The sequence below is a fragment of the Lonchura striata genome, chromosome 13, assembly GCF_046129695.1.
Source record: "Lonchura striata isolate bLonStr1 chromosome 13, bLonStr1.mat, whole genome shotgun sequence".
Lineage (NCBI taxonomy): Eukaryota > Metazoa > Chordata > Aves > Passeriformes > Estrildidae > Lonchura > Lonchura striata.
In genome coordinates this window covers 15845935-15870001 of record NC_134615.1, presented here as the reverse complement: position 1 = coordinate 15870001, position 24067 = coordinate 15845935, and the positions used below count along the sequence as shown (strand labels likewise).

General features: G+C 46.3%; 1 protein-coding gene across 5 annotated transcripts in view; it reads right to left on the bottom strand.

The window, feature by feature from the left end:
• Positions 1 to 371: 371 nt before the first annotated feature.
• Positions 372 to 24067, bottom strand: part of WDR59 (WD repeat domain 59) — a 48809-nt gene continuing 25113 nt past the window's right edge. For 4 of the 5 annotated variants that reach the window (XM_077786342.1, XM_077786343.1, XM_031505814.2 and 1 more), the window contains exons 15-27: positions 23486 to 23581; positions 21921 to 22077; positions 20556 to 20625; positions 20134 to 20287; positions 16455 to 16511; positions 10386 to 10519; positions 8907 to 8988; positions 6963 to 7075; positions 5817 to 5964; positions 5652 to 5724; positions 4504 to 4630; positions 3943 to 4085; positions 372 to 2066 (exon numbers count right to left, since the gene is read on the bottom strand). In XM_077786342.1, the coding sequence (XP_077642468.1) occupies positions 1831 to 2066; positions 3943 to 4085; positions 4504 to 4630; positions 5652 to 5724; positions 5817 to 5964; positions 6963 to 7075; positions 8907 to 8988; positions 10386 to 10519; positions 16455 to 16511; positions 20134 to 20287; positions 20556 to 20625; positions 21921 to 22077; positions 23486 to 23581 (1590 nt within the window). In that variant the 3' untranslated portion in view covers positions 372 to 1830. The remainder of the gene's footprint in view (positions 2067 to 3942; positions 4086 to 4503; positions 4631 to 5651; positions 5725 to 5816; positions 5965 to 6962; positions 7076 to 8906; positions 8989 to 10385; positions 10520 to 16454; positions 16512 to 20133; positions 20288 to 20555; positions 20626 to 21920; positions 22078 to 23485; positions 23582 to 24067) is intronic. The other variant, XM_021541080.3, reaches the window with a different exon arrangement.

The following is a 24067-nucleotide window of genomic DNA, read 5'->3' as shown; positions in this document are numbered from 1 at the left end:
TGCCCGGGGCCGGACGGGGCCGGGCGCTCCCCGGGCCCGGGCGCTCCCCGGGCCCGGGCGCTCCCCGGGGCCGGACGCTGCCAGGGGCCGGACGCTGCCCGGACGCCGCCCGGGGCCGCCCGGCCCGCAGCGTGCAGCGTCCCCGGCTTTACCGGCAGCTCAGACACCGCCCGGCTGTGCTTTCCCAAGAGGAGCCTCAACCGCGGGCACTTCCCAGCCTGCTCCCAGGTGTCAGCACATTGTCCCAGCCAGGACCCAGCAGCGGCTTAGCTCTGGTGCGGCTCTGCTACTACCGAGCCCTCTGCTTTGGGGTGCAGGGAGAGCTGCTGGGGCCCCACACAGAGAGAGCAACACCACATGCTATCAGAACAGCACTTAAAAAAAATAATTTTAATGTTTTGTTTAAGATACATCATCTGTTTATTCCAAAGCAGGATCCCACTGCCTGAGCTAGCACAGGGGTTGGGAACGGGCATGGCACACGGCACCACTCAGCAGGCAAGCGTGGGAGAAGGGATCAGTGCTGGTACAGGTGGGGATAGCTCCAGCTGGCTCATCCCTGAGCACACATTTGCCCAAATTCAAAGCTCAGGCTGAAGCCAGCCCTGGAGAGGCACAGGCTGCATGATCCAGGTGTGCACACACTGCACAGCAGCATCCCTGTGCTGGGAGTGCCTGGCAGGCACAGCCCCAAACAGACAGATCCATCAGTACATTCTCCAGTTGATGCTTCACAGTGAGGAAAGTCATAAACCTTTTGCCTCCATGGATTCCACCATTCTTCCAAACTCCCTTTTTCCCTAGAATCTGCCACTTCCCTGTTCAAGAGCTTTGTCACTCCAGCAGCAGCAAATCTCAAATTAACCCTAATTTTTCCCGTAGAGCTTGGAAACAACAACCTAAAAGAGCTGTATTGAGTAAGTGTCCCCTATGTGTGTTCTCAGTGAGGGAGCAAAGGCTTTCCAAAACACCACATCTTAAAGACAGCGTAGATCCCAAACTCAAAAGGCATATGCCTTTCCCAGTGACCAGAAGCGTCACACCAAGACAGGGACAAGTTAAAGTGCATTTTATCACCTGGTCAGAGCAGGAGATGGAGACACCTTAAAGCCTAACAGTACTAAAACTGCTGGAAGCAACTAATTACAGGGACCTTGGGTGCTTGTCTAGGCTTTTCACAGGTACTGACTAGTGAGCAGAAATTATTTAAGATGTAATCCTGAAAAATGCCATTTCCTTTTCTTGCTTTGTAGGGAAATCTAAACGATGTAAACAGCCATTCAAAATAAGGACCCTGCTGCTTCCAGAGAAACTCTGAGCACAGTTCCATGGACTATTTCCTCTTCAAGCGCCATTTGCAACTCACCTTCAGAGCTTACTGTTGCTTGAGAATTATTTCTGCTTTAATTGTGTAAATCAATTGTTTTGCTCAGTTTGAACCCTTGTAAGGAGGCACCTAGAAAAGACTCTACATTGCTGAAGCGAGTTTGGGTCTGCCAGGTGGGCCCCTTCCAGGGGAGCTTTCAAAAACCTCTTAATCCCAAACTAACCAATATTCACACACCCTTCTGCAGGAGAGAGCAATTTTTCAGTTCTGACATCCATTGCCAGCAATGGACACAGGGAATTTGGTCAAATTGGTCTGAAAGCAACCTGGGAAGCGTAGGAGTAAAGGAAGCACTTGTAAACATCACCACAGCACATTACCAGGATGTCCTGTTTCAGCTCCTTGTGGCGATCTCGTCCAGACAGAGTGGAGCAGAGCTGACTCAACATGGCTTGGGAATGAAATATTCAGTCAGTTCCCGGGTGGCTCGCTGTCCCCACTGCTCAGAAGGTGCTCTCGAGCAGGCAGTGGCACCCACAGCCTGTGGGACAGACCTCCTGGGTGCGAAACCACTCCATCATGTGGCTGGTGTGGCCTCCGTGGCCGCAGGTGAGGCAGAAGTTGGAGGAGCCCCGCACGGCCACGTGGCAGATGGCGCACTGGAAGGTGAAGCCCTTGCAGACGGCGCACTGGGTGCCGCGCACCTCGCTGCGGCAGTGGCTGCAGTACACGCCGAACTCTGCCGGAGGAACACATGGAGAGGGGACAGTCAGGGCTGGAATCGTGGACAAAGCAGCCCTGCATAGAGCCCCTCACACCGCCTCACAGCTCCAGCAGGATGGAGAGTGGATGGTGTTTAGAGATCTTGGTTTGTTCTCCACATGTGATCAAAGGAACGGACAACTGGAGCACTGCGGCACTGACTGGCCCAGCAATTCCCCTGATGGCTACAGCTGTCTGCTGCAAATGTGAGTTGGATTTCAAGCTTTGGAGACACTGACTCATGAAAGCTTCCTGCTGGTCTCATCCACCTCCTACCACTATAAAGTGTCACTAAGCAAGAACAGTCTCCATTTCTCATCAGAGAGCCCACCTGATGCTCCTGTATCAGACTGTCAGTCATGGAGGAGCAAAGGCAGTGGGTTAAGTCACTTGTTTTCACTCCAGTTACTCCCCAGAGCTTGTCTTGGGTGACAAGGTGAGACTACTGCTGTTTCTCTGGCATCCTTCACCTGTTTTTCTCCCTCCCAGGTCAAGCACATCTGTTCCCAGAGGTCTGTGAAGAGCACAATTTAGCAGCTGTCCTTAAGCTGGGCATCCACACTGCTGAAAGTATTTTGGGAGGAAAGTTCTTTTGGCTGGCTAGCTCACCTAGTTAGAGATCTTGCCATTTTAACACAAGGACACTTTAGCCCAGGATCAGAGATGAAGACAGGGCATCTCAGAGGGAATAAAGGACATTCATCAGTACAGAGCTGAGCACTGCTTGCATGGCAGTATGTGAATTTTCCAGCTTTCCTGGAGAGATGTTACAGTCTACAAAGCCCTTGAACCCACACCTGAAAGCCTCACCTCCACCCAGAATTGTGAAGAAGTCAAACCCATTTACTGGCAGAGCTAACCTCTCTCAGAGAGTTTAGCCACATTTGCTGTGGCATTTCATTAACCAATGGACACTTTATCCATGTAGTAGAATTCTCTGCCTAAGCAGGAGTAAAACAGCTTGGATTTTACCTTACTTGCAAGCTATCAATGATGGATTGAACAGGGAGGGCCCTGCTGTTCTTTGTGTTGAAGAATGCTGAAACCAGCTTGATCACACTACCCCAAATTAGACCCATCACATGGACAGGTAAGGCAAATGCTTCCTCATCAGGGCTGACATCAACAGGGATGTGAAAACCCTGGCAGGGAAGGGAGAGGCAGATGTTTACAGAAGAAGAAACCAAAGAGCTGACAGCATCTTATTAAAAAAATAAAGCATGTTCTGTTGAGCAGGCAGGACAACATTTTATCTAAAATTGTGTGACTGACAGTCAATTATTTCATACCATAAAGTAAAGACCAGTTCCATTTTTACATGGTGAAAATTTTTAACACACCTCCTTTAGGTGTGTGTGAAGAGCCTTACCTTGGGTGGGGACACCCCTCAAGGTCACTCCTCAAAGCTCAGTGAGAGAGATTTGTCCATGGTCATTGCTAAGGATGGACATCAGTGTCTACCCGATAATTATTAAGCTAGCTTTGATATTATTTATTTAATAACCAGTGCAGTGTATTTCTAGTTTTAATTTTCTATACTGTGTGGTAAATAATTCTGATTAAGGCCTTTTTAGTCTAATGATTATCATTATATTCATCAATTTAAATAAACTCTTCATATTTTATTCATATTAAATAATTGGTTTGCCATCATTAATCCTGTGGAATGATTTGTACCAAGGTTCAATTACACCTATATAACCACTTTAAACCCTTGTGACTCGCTTGGGTGGATCTCTCTGATAAACTTTGTCCATTCCATTCACAACACATCCTGCCCTGCAGATTGCACGTTCCTAAGCTCCCAGAGGCAGAACTGTGGCTCTGCCTGAGCAACTGGACCAGACACTCACCAATTCCCTTGTGGGGATCAGGAGGACACGAGACAAACTTCAGAACCTCAGCCCGCTTCTCTCGCAGGCCCCAGCGATACAGGATTTCTCCATAGCACTTCTTAAAGTCATCAAATTGCTGAGTGTTGGCAGGATCCAGCAACCTAGAGGAACAAACACTGATTGACTCTCAGAGACTCTGGTTGCAATTCTCTTTCCTACAATGGCTATGCAACCATCTCACACTGCTGGAAATGCAGCAGGGCACTTCCCACGGGTTGCTGAAACATGCTGAATACAAACTGCTCTGGCCTTGATTTGTTCTACATTCCAGGGTGCACAATCTGTGGGTGGACTGTCCTTTGGGGCCCCTACCATGGCCTCTTAGGGATGCATCAAGTGTAAGCCCAGCCCAGCAGTGCTGATCTGCAGGATGAAGCTTCTTCAAGCAACTGTGTGAATGACAAGGTCTAGGGGAAGATGTGGTACTGCACAGCACCAAGAGACCTGGCCATGGAGTTCCATGTGACTGAGACACAAGTAAGGCATCTCTGAATACCCCCAAGGCATGTGACAACCTACCTTTTGTTTTTCTCATGCTGGTCCTTCTCCCTCTCCCGAGGATCAGGATACGTTAGGTTTCCATAGCGGAAGTCATCTGGAGAAGACTCGCACCAGGGAGTGGAGGTCTGCTCTGTGTCTTTGTTTGCTGCAAACAACAAGAGGCTGTGAGTGCATCTCCCCCCTCACAACAGGAATCAGGAAGGGACATCAAAGCCCACAGGTTTGCAGCCCTGTGTTTCAGTGCTACCACCCTCTGCATTTCAACAAACACTGCCCCACCTCCAAGAACTATGTGCCAGTCTCTACTTGCCAAGTGCTTCTACGACACTTTTGGTGAAAGGACTTAATGGGCATCACCAGGCAGAGAAATCTGATGTGGAGGAATCCCTTTTGCCTTCTGCTTTAGACAAAAAGGAACCAGGCAATCAATCCCATGGAGTTTGCTTGGGAACATTTTCCTGGGCGGTCTTGGGTTACTCTTTCCTAGACAGGGAGGACTCTCATCACCAGGACTGCTGTTACGTAAAGGGGCCTCTGCATGCAAGGTACTGCCCTGGGGGCAGGGAGATGACTGCTAATAACTGCTACAAAAGATTATCCGCTCCCCTAAACCCCATCCTGTCCTCTTCCCCATGTCACATGTGCCTTGATATCACACTGAAAAGTTATAGCTCTGGTGCTAACAGGGCTGATGCTGCCCCAGGACATGTATATCACTAGGAATCTGCCAAAAGTTTCAACTCTGACACCAGAGCCCCCTTTGTCACAGTGAAAAACCTCTGTGGATATTCATAGCACCAAGAACCCAGTCATTCCAACTGCTGTGTTTCTGCCAGTGAGAGAAGAAAGCACAGCACTGCTTTCCCCCTGAATGCTGTGGAATTAGACAGCTGATGACATTTTGAGGCCATTTTTGATACTTGTTGAATGAAGTATCTACTGAAGTCAGAAGGTACAGGACTGCAGGAGCCTTGACACAGACACTGCAAGGCCTGCTCACTTCCAGCCATGGAGTCACACCATACTGGCCAAACCCAACAGAGCTGCTCTAGCAGAGCACATCTGCAGTCACAGCTGGTACTAACTCCCTCTTTTCCCCACCACAGGAGCTATCTAAAACCTTGGCTGGAAGGGTGGGAGATTCCTTTATTTACCAAGTCTCATACCTATGCTCCAGCCTCCAGTGCCAATCCCGGGATCTGACATGCTGGAACAGGAGCCTGAGGAAGTAAAGCTGGGCTGTTGAGGGGGAAAGGAGAATAAATCATGTCATCTATGCGAAAGACATTCAAATATATCCAAGACAAATGGGAAAGAAATGGTGATCATACGTATCGGCTGTGGGAGGCCAGGTTGGAGGCACGCTGAGGAAAGGGGACACAAGAGTTGGGGCATCCCTGGAGCCTGGACTGGGCTTCAAACACACTGCAGAGCATGGCTAGGGTCTGTACATCATGGAGCTGTGAGTAATGAGCCAGCCTGGGAAATGAAAAAGACAGTGTCAGCCTGAGCAGAATTCAGTAGCAAAACCACTGAGACTCCAGGGCAGCTAATTTCAAGTCTGTTGCACACATGGGTTTGGGTGTCATGACTGCCCACAGGAGACATGTGCACTGAGGAACTGGATTGGCTTTTCTAAACACCTTTGAGGAGCCAAGTTCTCCTTCTGAAAATGCTCATGCCCTAACTGGTGGGAGAAAGATGGGAGCTCTGGGAATTCAGCAGTACTTGGGCTCTGATGTAATGCTGGAGCCATTAGACTCACTCCCATCCCATCTTTTTGACAAAGCCTTCTGGGTGCAAGTGTCCTGCACCTGGATCACAAGGCAATTGGCTGCTGCAGGTTTTGTAGAAGGCTAGGAAGCTTCCAGTTTGATCTGAAGGCTGAGAGTGATAAAGAACAACCTGTGCTGTGCCCCCACAGCTGCCATGCAGCAGGAGAGAGCTTGGCCAAACAACAGTATGGAAAGCACAGCACACAAATCCTGCACTTCAGATAGCATGGACTGACAAATAATATCATGTAACTCCTGAGTAGATTCACCTGGAAAACATTTGTAGCTAACACACAGCTTTGTAGCCACTGGAGCAACTTCCAATAAAGGTAGGTGACAACAGGGAATCTGAAGGTAAAAAAGAGCCTGCACCAACAGGCTTGTTTAATGGGGAGCAGGAAACCCAAATCTCCAAGTCAAGCATTCTGGGCATGGAAAGCAGAGCTCCACCTGTGCCTGGCCTATTGCTCAATGCTGGCCAAGGAAGACCTGAGTGATAGGTGGAAGGTCAAGGGCTGCCTCCTGTATGCCAGAAACACATTTGGAGTTTCCCTTTGTGATGCATCAGAGGCTTGAGATGGGAAAAATATCCATGTTGTGGCACTACCCCAAATATGAAATGACTCCTTACACATACATAGTTATGGAGGGCTCTGCTTCAGCAACCATTCCCCAAGCCCTCCCCAGCATTCAGACACGTACAAGGACTCCAGTAATTGACGTCCAAATGGATGTTGTGCCCAAGGTATCTCTAAATCTGGGTCAGACTTCGGTCCAAGACAGAGATCAGTGGCTACCATGGCCAGTGACCAAACCTGGCAGACAGGAAGGAAAAGCAGAAGAGCTACAATTAGGATTAACCACACTCCTAGGGCATAGGTGTGCACAAATTCACACACAGACAGATAATAATGGAGCTTGAGCTTGTCTGTTTTGGCTTTTTTTTTTTCCCTGATAGCAGGGAACAGTTTCAGTCTCTGTGTCACAAATAATACAGAGAATAACACAAAACCAGGCTTTAACTATCCCACTCACTTCGTGTTTGGGTTAAATGCAAAAGCAGAACAGTCTATAGTCTGTTAGTGCATTTTATATTCACAAGCATCAAAAGGGTTTAGATTTGATACAGTTCTTGGGTTCAGAGATGTCTGGTGGCAGAAAGTTTATTGGGAAATCATTATTTGCATGAGAAGTATCCTTTCATTAGTGCTATCACTGAGCGCTATTCTCCTAATGCAGCTTGGTACAGACAGGACAATGTTTGCCTTTTCTATTTCAGAAGTTTAAGCACTTCACATGAAATTTCTCCTTAATTTTCATCCTCTATTCTGAAAATGATTCCATCTTGTCAGCCTCTATACCACTGATCTAGGATTGTTTTTTTCTGCTGTGCCTTTAAAAATGGGATAGAATATTCCAGGAAAAAGGAAAGCTCCTAATTTAGCATGAAAAAAAGAGCAGGAAAGGAAAAAGAGCATGGTGCTAAAAAGACAGCAGAAATCAGAGAACTGACAATGTGGACAATAAAGAAAAACCACATGCACCAAAAACAGCCAGAAAAAGTAATCCCAAAGCTGCTTCCCGTGAAACCAGAGAGAGGAACATAAGAGAAACTGAAACAAGGACTGGGCTGCGTAAGAGAGTGCACAGAAAGCAAACAGGAAATATTCCACTTCCTACACTGCTACAGAGCACATCAAACCTGTAACTTGCAATTCAAGCCTGCATTTCTGCTGTGAGCTGCACTGCAGGCTGGAGCTACATGGAACAGGGAAGACCAAGCAAGAAACAGAGTTATCTCAGAGATATCTTGCTGAAGTTACTCCACCCAAACTCTGGTCCAATGTGGACAAACCAGACTGCTAGAAGAACAGACAAGGGAGAACTAGACCTACTTTCTCTCTGCTGGTGTTGCAGAACCCACCAAGAATCAAGACAACAGCTTGAGTCAGCTTCTGCTTAGATCAGGTAAGCCTATGCATGTTGCCTATCCAGCTCTAGGAAGAGCCAAATGCTGAGGAGATGTGCACAGCTCCTGTGGCACTGCCAATTCCCATCTCTTTCAGGTGTTCCCGTGTCCTGTCAAATGTTCTGCCTGTTGCAATGGACTAATCACAGAGAAAAGCATGGGCCACAACAGCCATTTTTCTCCTACTTTTAGCTGAAGGCAAATACCACCCCCATTTTGGGGCCCCTGGGCCCAGGCTCTTTTGGGAGAAGACAGCTGCACTTAGTACCCAGTGCCAGCAGAATGCCAAACAATGGGAACAATAACATAAGTACGAAAAGAATTACTAATCAAAATGCTGACAGCAGCTAGGCAACTCTGCACAGTTACTCCATTTGATGACTCAAAAGCAGACTGCATTCCTCATTTTGCCTACAGGAATTCCCTGAAAAATGTGTTTCACTGAGTTTGGCAAAGGGCATAAAAGAATCTGTGTGCAGTGCTCGGAAGGAATCTCTCAATGCCCAGAGTCAGCGAGGTGGGGATCACCTTGGCGGCTGTTCCACAGGCCAGGTTCACCAGCCAGGGAGTCCCTGATAGAGCTGCTGAACCCCAGTGGTGTTTGGGTGCTGGTGACAGCACAAGCCATTGGAGGGTAGCACAGGCTGCTGAGGAAGAGGTCGGATTCCACGGCATACCTGTACGAGATCCCTCCGCCCCACAGCCAAGGCTGAGGCAGCATTCTTCTGGCAAGTCTCCTGGATGTTATTCACGTTCAGTCTGAAAAGAAAGGAGGTAACTCAGCTCTGATTGGCACATTACCTACAAGGGTGGGGAGGAATGGGGGGAAGGGGGAACGTGGCTCTGGCAGCAGCGAGCAGCCCAGAACCTCCCAATCAATACGAGCCTCTTTGCATGGCCAGGAACCCATCCCATCCTTCTCTTGTTATTCAGGGATCACTGCCATCCTCCTCCCACTATTCATTTTTGCTAATACACCACACATCGAGTCCAAGTCCATACTAGCTGGGATTGATTCTAAGCAACACCACTTCCAAGAGGATATCAAACCAAACTTCTGCTGGGGCATCATGAAGTCCAGAATCATTCTTGTCCCTAAAAGCTGGTGCCATTGGCTATATGGTTCCCATTCAGCCCATCAGTCTGCTCTGGCTGACTCAGAGGGAGACAGGAGCACACTGGGAAGAACCAGGCTGGCTAGGGGATAACACCCACTGTGTGAAGCCTTGACAGGCTGGCAAGGTGGGCTGAGGAAGCCCACGTGTGCTCTTCTGCCTATCATCAGAAATCTTCCCAACACTTCAACTGCTTGAGATTTTTACAGCACATGGAAAAGGGTCAGGTTGTTTACACAATATGTCCCAAGAAGAAAGGTCCAACAGTTTTTTCAAAAGAATATTCTTTTTAATAACACAGAAAGGGAGAGAAAGGTTTTTTTTTCCTCTCTTTCTTTCCTCATAAAGGAAACCTGCTTCTTCCCTGGATGTCCATAGACTGGAAATTCTGTTAAGGACTAGCCAGTATTACCAAAGCTAAGAAAGAAAAAATTCAGGAACAGAGGTTTTGTAACCATATGATTTAGAAAGTCTGGAAAAAGGAAGCCCTTTGTTAAAAAAAAATCCAAAACCAACAAAAACATAAAAATGCCCACAGAACTCCATTCTTTCCAATACCACAGAACAACCTGCACAACAGACCTGACATATACAAACAAGACTCCAAGTGGGAACATATCATATACTTCTGTAATGAAAAAACTTTATGAGCTATTAATAGTTTTACAGAATGAAAATGTGCATTTACTGAGACTTTTAAGCCTCTGCATTTAACATGAGATTTGAAAAAGAATTTATACTGATTATTTCTCTCTTTAGCAGGTGAAAATCTGAACCTACAACATTTGCAGTGATGATGCTGATTCAAACTCTATTGACTACACGTCATCACAAATTTCTTCCCTCACACTTTTCAGATTTACAGGAGACAGGTCCCCTCTCACAGGCAGAGGGATACCAAAAAAAGCAGTGAGGCAAGAACAGAGGAAGAAGGTAGAGAAATATTCATGGATCCATGCTGACTGATGTCAGGATTAAAGCACAGCAATGCCAAGACAGCTACTCTCATATGGGAAAGGATGACAACCCACGTGTACTCACATGTAGAGTTCTCCCAGCAGCTTGTGGACAGGCAGCAAGCAGGAAATATCTTGGATAATAACTTTCCCAGCAGCTTTGATGGGTCGGTTATTGGCATCTGTCCCCTCTCGTTTGCTTTTCCATCTCCTTGATTTCTGCAGAACCAACAGCAAAGTGTTACTGGAGAAGAGGACAGTAGGCTGGTTGGGACAGGGAAAAAAGCACTAGGGTCAGGAATAATGCAAGCAGCACCCAAACCTGCCTTTCAGAAGGCTCTGTGTTACCCTGGAAAACATCCATGACATGCCCAGGAGAACAAGCATCTCCATCTGTAGGAAGTGAAAAGCAGGTCAAGGCAGTGAGCTCAAGGTCAAACTCACTCAAAAATATTTTGTGAGTTTCCCTGTGAAAGCCAATAATAGAATAAATCAGCATTGGGATGCCAATCAAACCTGGGCAAGTTTGGCAGGAGGACTGTTCAATTCTCATTCTCTGGGAACCCTTTGCAGATAAACCACTGCTGACTTCAGCCAGCGTCAGCACAGAGACCACAGAGACATGCTGGAGGCAGCTGCTGCTCGCCCTTTGCCTCAGGGCAAGCCCACCGCTCCAGTCTGTCTCTAGGTCTGTCCTCTCAGGGTGAGAACGGCCCTGTTCAGTGCCAGCACAGGGCTCCCACCTCCTGCTTTATCAACAGCTTCAAACAAACAACTGCCAGATGATAAAGCAGAGTCCAAGTTTTCCTAGCAAGGATCCCTAGCTACCATGCTCATATCTACTTACAGCTGGCTCAGCACATAAGAGGGGGGAGAAGAAAGGAGAGGAACCAACAGAAGGGAACAGAAACAAGAAGCCAAGATTCCCAAATACTCCCTGTAACAGATAGAGACCATCTTAAAGCCAAGCCGCATAAAGCTACCTTGGCTGTGTGAAACAGCATAGAGTATCTATCTGGTATCCTGACCTCTTCCAGCTCCTTGCTCTAGGAGAGTGAGGAGGAGGGATGAGAGGATGTGTGGCAGCACGACAGGCAGAAGGCACTGGAGCTCTATGAAGGAAGCACTGGCTGCTATGCAGGGCTCCAGTGCTTTGCAATGCTGCTCTGCTATGGCGCTCCCTCATTGCCACACCAAGCCGACCGACCCACACGGAGGCACCCGGACATGCTGAGTTAGGGAAGCTCTCCTGGAACACTCATGCTGGGGCTTCCCACACATCTCATCAAAGCAGAACAGCCCCTCTCTCAAGAGGCCAGCAAGGCAGCCCTGTGCTGATGGCTCTGCTAGGCAGACACAGCTTACACAGGCTCACATTGGCGCTCGTAAAGAGCAGACTGGGATACAGGAAAGGCAGGACTTGGATCTGCAAGCAAGATCACCTTTACTGTGGGTGTGAGGCCAGCTCTGGGATGGCTGAGTGCCAAATGGCTTTTGACCATGACCATGCAATCCTGTGAGAACCTGGCAGGCTTATCAGACACAAAATGTCCTTAAAAAACTACTCATGACCTTAAGAAATGCCACTGCCTGCCTGGCCCAAGGTTAGGCCAGTGTGCTGAAGAGATCTTGCCATGCTGAGCATACTACTAACACATGCCACAAGAAACTAGAAGGATCAGCTCCTGAAGCTTCTCTGAACACTGCACAGCTGAGGATCAGAGGCTTCAGCTTGACAGTAAGTGAAGAAGGCATTTCAGCCTCAAAGGAGGCAAAGGTGGGTTTTTCCAGGGATGCACATGTTACATAGCATCACCATTGCCCTGATCCTCCACCACCCTGAGTAAAGAGGAGCAGAGCTTGCATGGTGCCCAACATTCAGAGGGGTGAAACACTGGTAGAAACAGGGCTGTCAGCATCCAGTGCTCTGGAAAAGCTGACTGACTAGTTCTCTGCCACATCTATTCAAATCCTAATTCATCCAAGAGGAATCTGCCTGCAGCACTTATCTGTCTCCTGAAGTTGAAAAGCACTATGCAGTGGAAGGTGGCTAGAATGGGGTCAGGTGGGAGACCCACCTCTCTTCAGTCCATCAGTTCCTAATCAAGGCACAGTCTGGATCAGCTCTGCTTCTCTCGACGCTGGGCAGGCTAATCCTGTTTTGATAATACCTAAAAGTTTAGCTGCCAATTCCATGCTGAAGGATGTGAGCTGTATGACAATAAGGTTCCCAAGTAACCTTACAATAACCTTACAAAAAGGTTCCCAGGTGGCACCTGTACCTCATTCTTTCTCAGGACAGCAAATGCTGTCTCCCAGGTGTGGCGAGGAGCTGCTGATGCTACCAAAATCAGTATATGAGTGAAGCTTGGGAGCCCCAGCATAATGACATGCCAGGAGGAAAGAGCTCAGGCACTGTCCTGGAAGGGCTACCAGGCTTCTCACAGCAAAAGCTGTTATTTGTGCTGTGTCTGAGTGGGTATTTGAGCCCAGGCTTGCAGACACAGAACCACGTTCTGCAGGGCTATAAACAAGAGCTTCTAGAGCCTGGTGGATAATTTAGAGAGCAACCTGCCACCTTCTGGCCGTCTGTAAGCCAGCTGTCCCCAGGACTCAGTCGATGGAGAGCTCCCTCTGCCCAGTCTTTGGGAACAGATTCAACCTGCTCCTGCCCCCTGCAAGAGCAGACTGAAGAAGCCTCCCAACAGGCATTTCAAGACTACAAGCATGGACAACACATATAATTTTCCACAGGCAATTGGGTCTTTTTTTTTTGGCGGGGGGGAGGAGAATGACAACAAATGAAGATGAGAATGAAAAAGAGCTCTCATGAATGGTTTCCACTGCTTGCTTTTAGCATATCACCATACAAATGGAAACATTAAATGTATCAGAACCCCCTGAAAACCTGGACTCAAACCAAAATTGACCTGTTTTCTTCTGCTTATTTACTAGCAAAAAAGGAAACACTAATTCTTTACTGGTGCATCTCCAGGAATGGAGTTAGTTGATGGCCACAGGCCCTGCCTGTACTACACTTCCATGCCCACCACTTTTAGCCCCTAAAGCTGTGACAGAAAACAATCATAAAGCTACATGTAAATTCACCATTAAAAAAGTCTGGGTTTTTGGCAATTCAGGTTTACCTCAGCTACAGCAAGTAAGAGTTAGGAAAAAACCCCACAATCAGAAGTATGAGAACCATCACAGATGGGGTAAAGTTCATCACCAGTGACAGCAGAAGTTCTACTTTGAATCCAGTAATTGCTGGTGTTAATCACAGGAGTAGCTTTCCACCTGGCAGTATTTGAGCACATTTAACAGGGATTACCAAAGACAACAAAAGCTTTAGGTTTCTTTGATTTAGGTCCACCTCCCTCCCATTCCACCTCTTCTCCCAGGAGAAGCTCCCACTATGGTGTAATCAAAAAGTGTCACCAAGGCCCAGGGGCATTAGGGTAGAGCAGAAAACACATCTCTTTCTAGGGGCTGGAGCACAGGTCAGGATGGAGAGCAGGAAACATAACAGCTGGAGCTGAAGCAGGATTCAACATGCACCAAGCTAGCTGCTGGCAGCTGAAGGACAAAGGCACAGGTCTTCTGCACTGCCCACGACATTTCTAGCTCTTTCTGAAGCCTAGAATCCATGCCAAGGATAACTGCATCTACCCAGCTGCTCCTCAGTTTAATGAGAGGAAGATACGAAAGAAAATAGTTACAGTGATAAGTAAATTAAGACTCATCAGTTCCTCAGAGCACAAGAAGGGAAGAAACCAGAGCATTTATGGCAATCATGGGTTGGAGGTGACAGCAGGGAACAGCACTGGATAATGACTAAAAAAGCCAGCCTGCACCTGCACTACCATACCCAAGGCTGTAATTTGCTGCAATCTGAGGTGATAACGATGGCAGTAAATGGGTTACATGTAGAAACAGATAGCCCAAGAATAAGCCACCAACTGCTTTGTAGCAACCACCATCACCACTGCATACTCAGCAGCAGGAGTTGCAAAATGCTTCCCGCTTGGAAAGGATGCTGAACACTTGGGTGTGTGCGCCTTTGGATCCTGCTGAGGCAGGCAGTGCTTTAAGCAGGATCCTGAAATCTAAAGTGCCTGTTTCACATCAGCATATGCAAAATTTCAGGGTTTGTGCTATAAACTGGCATTAGTAGGGCAAAGGTAAAGACTGTGAATAGAAGAGAACAGACTCAATGCCAAGAGATTAAGCTGCAATAACGCATGTACAAAATAGTTAAACCTGCTCAAGTCAGGTTCAAGCTGCTTCTCATATTTATTTTTTTTAATAAAATGCAAAAATTGCTTCCTCCCGGTAGAATGCTATGCTCCTTTATTCTGAACAACTCCTACAGATTAACTCCCCCATGTGGCTCATGCAGCACTGCCTGGACTTTCTCTTCAAAATAATCAACATTTACTATTTCCAGCATCTCCCACAGTATCAGGCACCTGCCATAAAGGCACTAAAAAATCCAAGGCCCTTTTGAATCAAGTGCCCCAAAGCAGGAATATTTCTTCATAGCTTCCATCAATCAATAGCTGGCACCTGCCCCGAAGCATGGCCACTTCAGAAGAGGTGGCTAGAAAGGAGGAAGAATTATTTATTGTGTCTTGTAAACTTGCTAAACTCTTGCTTCCCCAAACACCTTGAGCAATGCTGAGCTCTTCTTCCAGAAGGGAGGCATGTGATTTGCACTAATAAACTATACCTCTCCTTGTGTATGCCTGTGTCTTTACCTTAGGCACTGCTGTCCCCTTTAGAGAGTCAGTTTAGCCTCTTTTGAAGGTTATCCACAAATACAATCAATCCTTCAAGGCTTGGACTAACCCCTGTATCCCTTTTAAATATGCATTACTGAAAATTATAACTTAATCACATCACTACTTGCTCTTCCTTCCAGGACAGTGGTAAGGGAATTAAACCATAGCTTTTGTGCTCTGCAATTTACCACACGAGCTGGCAAGTTCATTGCTTGATTTTCCTTCTTTCAGTCTACTCCTGATTCAAAACAGAACTTTATTTCTTGCCTCTGCTGCTCACAAGGCGCGTTGTAAAAAGCCTTGATGTAGTCAAGTAAATTACTTCTGGTTTCTTTTACCTATTATTTGCTAGTACAGTCTTAGAACTCTTGCAATTAGGAAAACTTGATCCTATTACCCCAAGTTAAATCAGGTGTTACAAGACTCTATTTTATTCCCTGCTGTCTTATGAAGAGATAGCATGAAGGACAGCAGCTGTGAAAAAACAGTTGTTCGTGCAGACATTAAGACAAACAGACTTAAAGAGATCATCTTTAAATTGAAATGGAATTTTCAGAGCTTTTTCTATACTTGGAAGATGAGTGATGAAAGAGTCATTACCCACATGTACAGCACAGCTTGAGCAATCCTGATATCATCAAGATGACAATATCATGAACGATGTTGGAGCTTGAGGGACACGTGGACCTGACTATCAGAAAACAACTGTCAAAGCAGACTCAGCAGGGCAGGTGCCAGGAGGAGGGAGTACCTGCCAGGGTGGCTGAAGTACAACCACTCTAAATGAATGAAGTGGTGCAACCCCAAGGGCTTGGAGATCACAAGTTAACAAGAAATTGTATTTTTTGATCCAGGAAATAAGACTGTGATGGATTGCACTAAGAAGTGGCAGTTCATTTTAATGAGATGACAGATTGTTGTCAGAGACTCAACCAGTTTGCTTCTTCCACAGCTCTTAGTGATCTTCCCTCCCTCTCCAGCAAGACTTTGACTTTTCAGAAATTAGGTGCTCTAATGTCAGTCTCATCACTTGGTTGATGATGTATAATAATCACTCAGCTCCTCTACAGTGCACTCGGTATCTCAGAGGTTGATATTTTCTTACACTTCAAACTACCCCTTGGCATCCTTTCCTGACCACAAGGCCGGGTGAAACAGGCATCCTGTAGGTCAGTAATTGCACCTTGCAGACTACTGTCTGCTCCTGCCCACTTACACGTTCATCTGCTCGTGAAGCCCTAGGCCCTGTGTGGAGTGCGAGTCCCCCAGCTCTGTGCAGGTTACTCAAAGGCAGGCAGGTGGCATTTTATTCTTGGGCCCTTGGGCAGAAGACAGGGTCATATCAAGGACAGTATTAGCACAGCACACAGTACCGGGAAGTCGTTAATTGCTTGTATGGACCAACGTCGGCGGGCAGAGCGAGGAGACATCTGTACGCGAAAACATTATACCCAGGAAAAGGGAAGAGAGACACCAAGAAAATTAAAGACAAAGGTAAATAAACTGAAATTAAAAGTGCCCTGAACCAGCAGAGTAAAAGATACTGTTCCCAATGGCTCTGGTACACAGCGAACAGTTGCAAACCATTTTCACCCTCACACAATTGTACACAGCAATACCTATGGCTCTGGCAGAGCAAGGGCTGCTGTGTCTGTGCCCAACACCAGCCTCTACGGAAGACTTTGGCAAACACAAATCTGAATAAAGTCTTCCACATGGAGTTGTATTACTGCAAGAAGCACTGAACTGCTTCATGTGACCTTGTTCATACCATGAATTGAGCAGAGGACAACACCCAAGTGCCCCACACACCTAAACTCCAAAGTTTTACTCCTCTTGCCTGAAGAGGAAGGCAGCTAAGTGTAAACCGCATCATTTTTAACAAAGCTGTCCAGTGCCATGGCACAGATATCTGCAGAAAGCTAAAGAGACATTCCTGCTTACTCAGATTCCCTTTAACATCCAGCATCCTCCAGAACTTCATTCACTGGAACCTGCTGTAACTGTTCACTTTAATTTTATACAATAAAAACCATATGTCAGGATATTAGAAGGGATGTAGAGACACTGCTACTTGGCAGGGCCATGTGGGTATTGTCATAATGGATTGAGAAACTCATTCAGACTGAGCGAGCAATCAAATTCACTGATTGACTATGCCAAATAGTTCCAAAGTAGGCCTTCATTAGGAACTTGACACTGCAGTAGGTACTCAACACAGTATTACAGCAACAGCAAATGGAATCTTTCAAAGTACATTAGTGCACGCTCACTTGAAAAGAAGTTTTGTGTACCAATCTCTAGGAGTCAACACAATAAAAGGGGATATTTGTGTCAGGTACAATGTATTTTGCATTTGTTTTCAGTTGATGATAGACAGTCAGGACAATCAGCCATGCCTTCAGCCTCTACATCCCCTTGCATCTCACGGCTGGGAAAGTCCGACAGCCAGGAAGCCAAGGCTGGCTGCAGGGCCCCACAGAAAGAGAAAGGAGAAGGCTGCAGCCATGTGCTACAGGTTCCTCCAGCAGGCCTCACAGAGAAGGAGAAAAGGGTTAGTTGAAGGAAATTCAGTACAGTGGAAAAGCAGCAAAACTAAGCTCAGTCCCCCCACCAGTTCCCTGATGGGAGGCATAAGGACACCACTGCCACCATGCCCAGGCACAGCAAGGCTAAGCAGTCCCCAGGTCCCCACTGGCAAGACCCTCTAACTGCAGGGGGGGGAAAAGAACTCCATGGCACCTTCTTTAAGAGACACTCAGGTTCAAAATACTGATGGCATTGCCATGGTACAGATAAAGCTCCTCCTTTCTGCTGACTACTGCTCTTCAGTGGTGTTTTTTTGAGGAGTGAAAAAGGGGGAGGAAGAAAGGAGGAGTGTGCGAATAAAAGGAGTGTGTGAATAAAAAGTGACAAAGATATATATATATAGATATGTGTGTGTGTATGCATATATATACGTATATATATATATATATATACGTATTTAAACGAGCACAGAAGGGTTCAGTGCCAGATTTAGCTTCATTCTGGCTTACTAAGGAGCTCTCTGCTGGAATCAGCAGCTCCCCTGCCTTTATGGGAACATGACATCTTTCCTGTCTAGCAATGGGCAAATTCCATTTGTTTGCTAATGGTAGTGGATGCCAGTGGCTGCTACACTGGATTGAAATACTTGGTTATGGCTGATAAGTTCAGTTTTGGGAATGAAGCTGCCTGCTATCACAGTTTGATCCACAAAATTTCAACTTTTTATTTAATGTGAACATAAAATTCAACCTTCAGAGCAAGGAGTTAACTAAACTCAAGAGTCTGGGCTTTTTAAAACCATCACAATGAAATAACAAAAATATGCAGCACTGATCTAGCAGAGGCCATGACATCAATTCCTGAAGAATCAGAAAACCTTTGCTGAAGAGAGATACAGGCATTTTTGGGTTTTTTTTTTAATACTATTTAATCTGCAAGAACATTTGAACCAGCTTCCTGCTAGGGTTCTTACATTTATTCCAGCATCCGAGGAGACAGCTTGGTAGGGGAAGGGGAACACAGGAATTTCCCTTGGCTTTCAGCAGACATGGCTGCACACATGCTTTGTTCTCTTGAATTCTTTTACCCTGTGACAAAAATCTTGATGCCATCAATACAAGGGTTGGGGAGACAGATCACATAAAATTGCACCAAGCTGGTTCCACATGTTATTTTTAGCCTTGTCTGTCATCTTAGAGAAGGCTGTGTGTTGGGGACAAGCCTGCTGCAGAGGACAGAGGTAGCTCTTTAAATAAACTCTCCTACAAATACTAGGACAGGCTATAATTCTATTCTATAATTCCAGGCAGCACCATCTATTCTTTTCATTAAAAAAAAAAAAAAGTTTGTGTGGGGAAAAAAAACAGGATGGGGACTCAGAGTCTTCTGGGGTCTGTATGGAAGCAGAACTTGCACTGGAGCAGGGGCTCTCCCCACAGCTGGGAGGTGCAATGACATCATGTAAGCAGGACACAGTCCTAGAGACAGGGCTGGCTGTCATGTCCAGCACCACCAGAAAAACAAGACTTGTCTCAGTGCCCAGGAAGGATGGGTGTTCAAGGCTTTGACTTCCTCTGCTCCTGGGATACAAGTTCCTAAACTCTTCTGCCAGCAGAGTGCAGACAGCTTTTGGCTTTCCCTGGGTTACCTGGAAGCTCTTCACTGCTGCAAGAGATTCATGTCCTCTGCATGGACAGTGAACAAACTACTCAATGCCCCAAATTCTGAGGCTCCCTGGGGAAGTTTACTGCATTTTTGCAAGCCACTTCACCCCCTGCTGAAGCACAGTGTGCTTCCAGCACTCTGCTCAGCCTACTGCTCCCACACCATTTGCTCCAGGCACATCAGGCCCTCACAGCTGCTTTACCACTACCCTGTGGCCACCCTACAATTATAACAGGTCTTCCTCACCCACCATGTTCCAGAAGGAAACAATCCCACTCTTCTCCAAAGCTTTGTAAACAGGAACAACAGCAAAACCTGCACCTAAACCAGAATTATGTGGATTGGAAGGTCATCATACAATCATGTAGAAATTATTTTTGTTTTTAAAAAAAAAGGGGCACATATCCCTGAAAGAGACACCTGAAATAGAAATAACCAACCACATCCCATAGTCCAGGAGAGGTTGGCAGAAAGCTGCAGAGAGGCACAACCCTTTGCAGTTATATATATCAGGGAGTACCCAGAACAGCAAAAGCTGCCTACATGTACCTATCTGAAGACTACAACTTCTTAAAGGGTGAGATTTTAACCCTACATAATGCAAAGGAAGACAGCATAATGCACTGAAGGGAACTGTGATGGTCAGCATACAGAAACATCAAAATAAGCAGGTCAAATTCTAGAGAGGATTGGTAAAGAAGTTACTAATAGGAGAAAAATCCATTTGACAGAGCTGCCTGTAGAAAGATGTTTTTTTGAGAGGAATACAAAAACTTCTGTTACTAGCAATGCTAAATGAAAGGAAAACAGATCATGAAAGTTGAAGTGTTGGGAGCAGTGTTTTGGTCTAGTACTTACCCTTTCTTTGTAGTAGAAGGAGCTAATGGAGACCTGCTCCTTCTCACTGCGTGTTGGGCTCCCACTGTACAAGCGCAGGTTGCCCGGAGTCTCCGTGCGGATCTTCATTGGAGTAATGAGGCCACTGTGGTATGCTGATAAAGCTGACAGAGACCTGGAAGAAAGGGAATAATACACTTTCAGGGGCTTTTCCCACCAAAACCTGCAGGCTCACACTGACCTCTCCACCAGCCCAAACTGCCAGCAATGGTGCCACTGTCTGGAAAGAAGTCTCTGCTCTGGCCATGTGGTGTAAGGGCCCAGGCGCTCTGTGCTGAGGACACAGCTAACACTGGAGGGGACTAGGTCCAATGGAGGACCTGGTATTTTCCTGCTTTCCTGCCCATGACAGCAGCACACCTCAAACAACACAGGGCCCTCACCTGGGTGTGGGCTCCATCGGGGACACGGCACGGTGCATGGTCATCGGCCTTGTGAAATACACCAGGTACCCTGAAGAGACAGGACGTGGCATAAAGATCATGCAACAAGGAGTAAATTGCTAGGGGTGGTTCAACTTAAATGACCAGATTTCTCTGTGTATCAGAGGCAAGGGAATTTGTTCTTATCCACTGCTCTTAGTAATTATAAACTAAAAGCAGACGTTCTCTCAACCCAAATCAACTCCCTGCAAACCCACTACAAAGCATGGGGTTTTTAAGATGTTTCTCTCAAAAGCACAATTTCAAGTGACTTATAGCTGTTAGAGAAAAGACAGGAAAATAAAATGAGCAAATGCATGCTCATGTTTTAAGTCTCCACCAGAACTTGCTAAGCACTGTTACTCCAGAGATAAGTGAGGTAATGTTTGGCAACGCAGAGAAACCACTGCAGCTTGTAAAACTCTCTTCTTCAGCAGGAGAGCCCCACATACCTGAAGCCAACTCCAAAACATTCTCTCACAAGCCTTATCCCATTTGTTAGCCTCTCAAGTGTCTTCAGCCACCTACTCTTGCAAGCCTTTCAGGATTTAGCAGGTTTTACTGGGTCTATTCAATGCAGTATTATTCTGTTTTACTTTTCCTTGGGAATTCAGGGAGGCCTGTATGGAAAGCAGCTTTCAAAATGTGCTCACACTGGGATGCAGTCAGGTCCAGAGAAGGCATGTGTGCATCTGAAACAGCTCAGTGAAACTTAACAGCTTTTACTCAGATCTTAACCTGGTTTCTAATGAACTTTATCCTCTACATGCTCTCCTGAAAACCTGGATGTGATTATACCCCATCTCCCATTTAGGAGAAGTTTCTTAATGACCTTGGGAAAGCTATTTTGGACAAGTGGAAGAGTGTAGAATGAGAAAAGAGTGGTTAGTAATGTGAATATGGTTTCAGCAAGGGGTAAATTCAACTCCAAATCACAGGAATTTTGTGAAGACTGAGTGCCAGAATACACCCAGTAATGTGATGCTGGTAGCAGAGAACTAGGCAAGGAAAACAGCTATTCCCAGTGTTCTATAAAAAGAGATCTGTCAACGTCTCTTGCATGCCATAAGCCAAAGGTTATCTCTTCAGCTAGCCCTGCATTTCCAAATCCTAAAGCCCCATATGCAACCCCAACTTCAAACAGCTGCTAACTAGTCTCATCTCAAAATTTATCACAGTATCACTACTTTAACACCATTATCACAACTTTAACTCCTTGCATGGCAATGAGCAAAGCCTCATCTTGTTCAGACCCAAGTGTTCCCCAAAACATCTAAAAGGATTGTTCCCTGGGTACCTGTTTTAAGTATCAGTGACAGGGCTGACCTGCACCACAGAACCTGGCTCCAGAGGTCCGTGGAAATGGGACATTCGAGTCCTGGTAGGAGCCGTAGGCATTGGAGACGCGGGCGAACGTGGGCAAGGGGGGTGTTACAGAGTTGGACAAAGCGTAGGGATTGCTGGACGTGCTGTCCTCTTGGTTCTGAAACAGAAGTTACCTAAGGTCACACTCCTGCTGCCACAGGAGAGAAATCCAGCCAGAGCATAGGACACGGCAGTGCCAAGCAGCCTCACAGGAGGAGCTCATCTTTTGAGCCAAAACAGACCAAGCTCAGAGCACGGCTGCTGCTTCAACTGCAGAGGCACTTGCAGACACATTTGCCTTTGAGGAAAAACCTTCTCTGGCTGCTTGTCCAGAGACTTCTCTCCCACCATAACCATGTTGAAATGCAGAGCTTAACCTGGGGAGGAAAAGGAGGAAACTATACAGAAAATCTGACCTTCAAACTCTGGATATGATGCTCAAGACAGCTAGTTGAGCTGAGTATGATACCTCAATGATGCGCAAAATCTCTTTGAGTGGGAATACCACAGAGCTGTGGGCTGTCAAACACAGGTTGGAGTTTTCAAGTAAGGAAGGTAGGTGGCATGAATTACTGGGGGACCTCAGGACTATCCACAGGAACTTTGCCAGAAATCTGCATTTATTTGGATATCTAATACTACAACTTCAGTCTAAAAGAATTCTTTGAAAGCAGTGGTGCCTCAAGTCATCAGATTTCCATACAGCAGAGAAAGTTCCCACTCTTACAATATTACTGCTGAAACCAAGCAGAATTAAGACTTCGCATGTAAAAAAACCCCAGCCCTTTATTTGTGATGAATAAACAAAACCTCTCAGAAAAGAAACCTGAGGAGACTCTCCTCTCTTTTCCGGAATGCTAAAAACACCCACTCCAGTACACTTCACCCACACAAAGACCTAATACCTGACACTGGGATGCTGAGTAGGTATCACAGATCTCACAGCTAAGAGCAGAGTGTGACTTGGATTTATCTGCAGTATCATCCCTACAAAACCTCAGCACAAGGCTGCAGAAAAAAACCCCAGATTTTCACAGTTTGGGTTTTTTTTTTTCAGGGAAGACAACAAAAACCCTAGAATAGGACTAGAAGGATCTTTGACTAAAACTGAGGAGGTGAAGATATCTGCCACTGCCTTTCAGACAAGAATGAATCCATCAACAACCTGAGGTCTCTTATCTTCTCTCACAGATGATAACTATGCCCTGGCAGTCAGTGAAATATATTCTGAGCTGGGAAGTACCATGCACCACTAAGATTCTCCAATCTCCAGTCACTCCTGGTAACCTGGATATCAGAGTTCCCCAAAGCAAACCTTCATGGCCTCATTTGTGGAAAACAAAACACATCTAATCATCCGCCAGCTCTCTTCAATATTAACCAGAAGTGCTCACACAAATGTAATGGCCAGTCACAGGGGTCTATTTACACATTTAACAAGGCCAGACTCTCACTGCAGAGTCAGAAGTGTGGGACATGGGAAAAGACATCAAACTAGGGCAGAGAGCCCACGCATTTCTCCATACCACAACAGACTCCAGCCAGGAGACCAGCTGACGCAGGCAAGGCTCCAGGCAGCTCTGGTTCCGCTTCACTTTCTGCAGGGAAGTGTCCTTCAGTATCTGGAATACGTGCAAAACACAACTTTATTCATAGTTACCTCCACACTTTGCCCACATTCTTTTTGTCTGCAGAACAGCTTAGATGCCAGGACCTGAACAGGTCACAGACATCCCCTATCATCCACTGGAGTCACTGGTGTGCTGTCTGCTCTGAGGAATGGCTGTGTGCTTTGATCAGAGCACTGAAGTTCACCTAGTAGCACACTGAGCCACAATTTAGGCTTCAATATTACTGCAGCCCATATGTTTCATAGCAGCTTGTGGCAAACTGGATCAGGTTTTTTCAGGAAGAAACCCAAACTGATCCATCAATGTTGCTGGAGAAAGGATTTCAATAGCAGTAGGATTTGCTACAATAGATGATCAAACACCTGGTCTGAATTAGCAGGGCCTGTGTAAAAAAAAAATCCCCTCATTTTTAAAGCAGCTTGTGTAGTAGAGCAGTAAGCAACATCCTGGCTCAAAAATAGTAGCACTTTGCAGCTG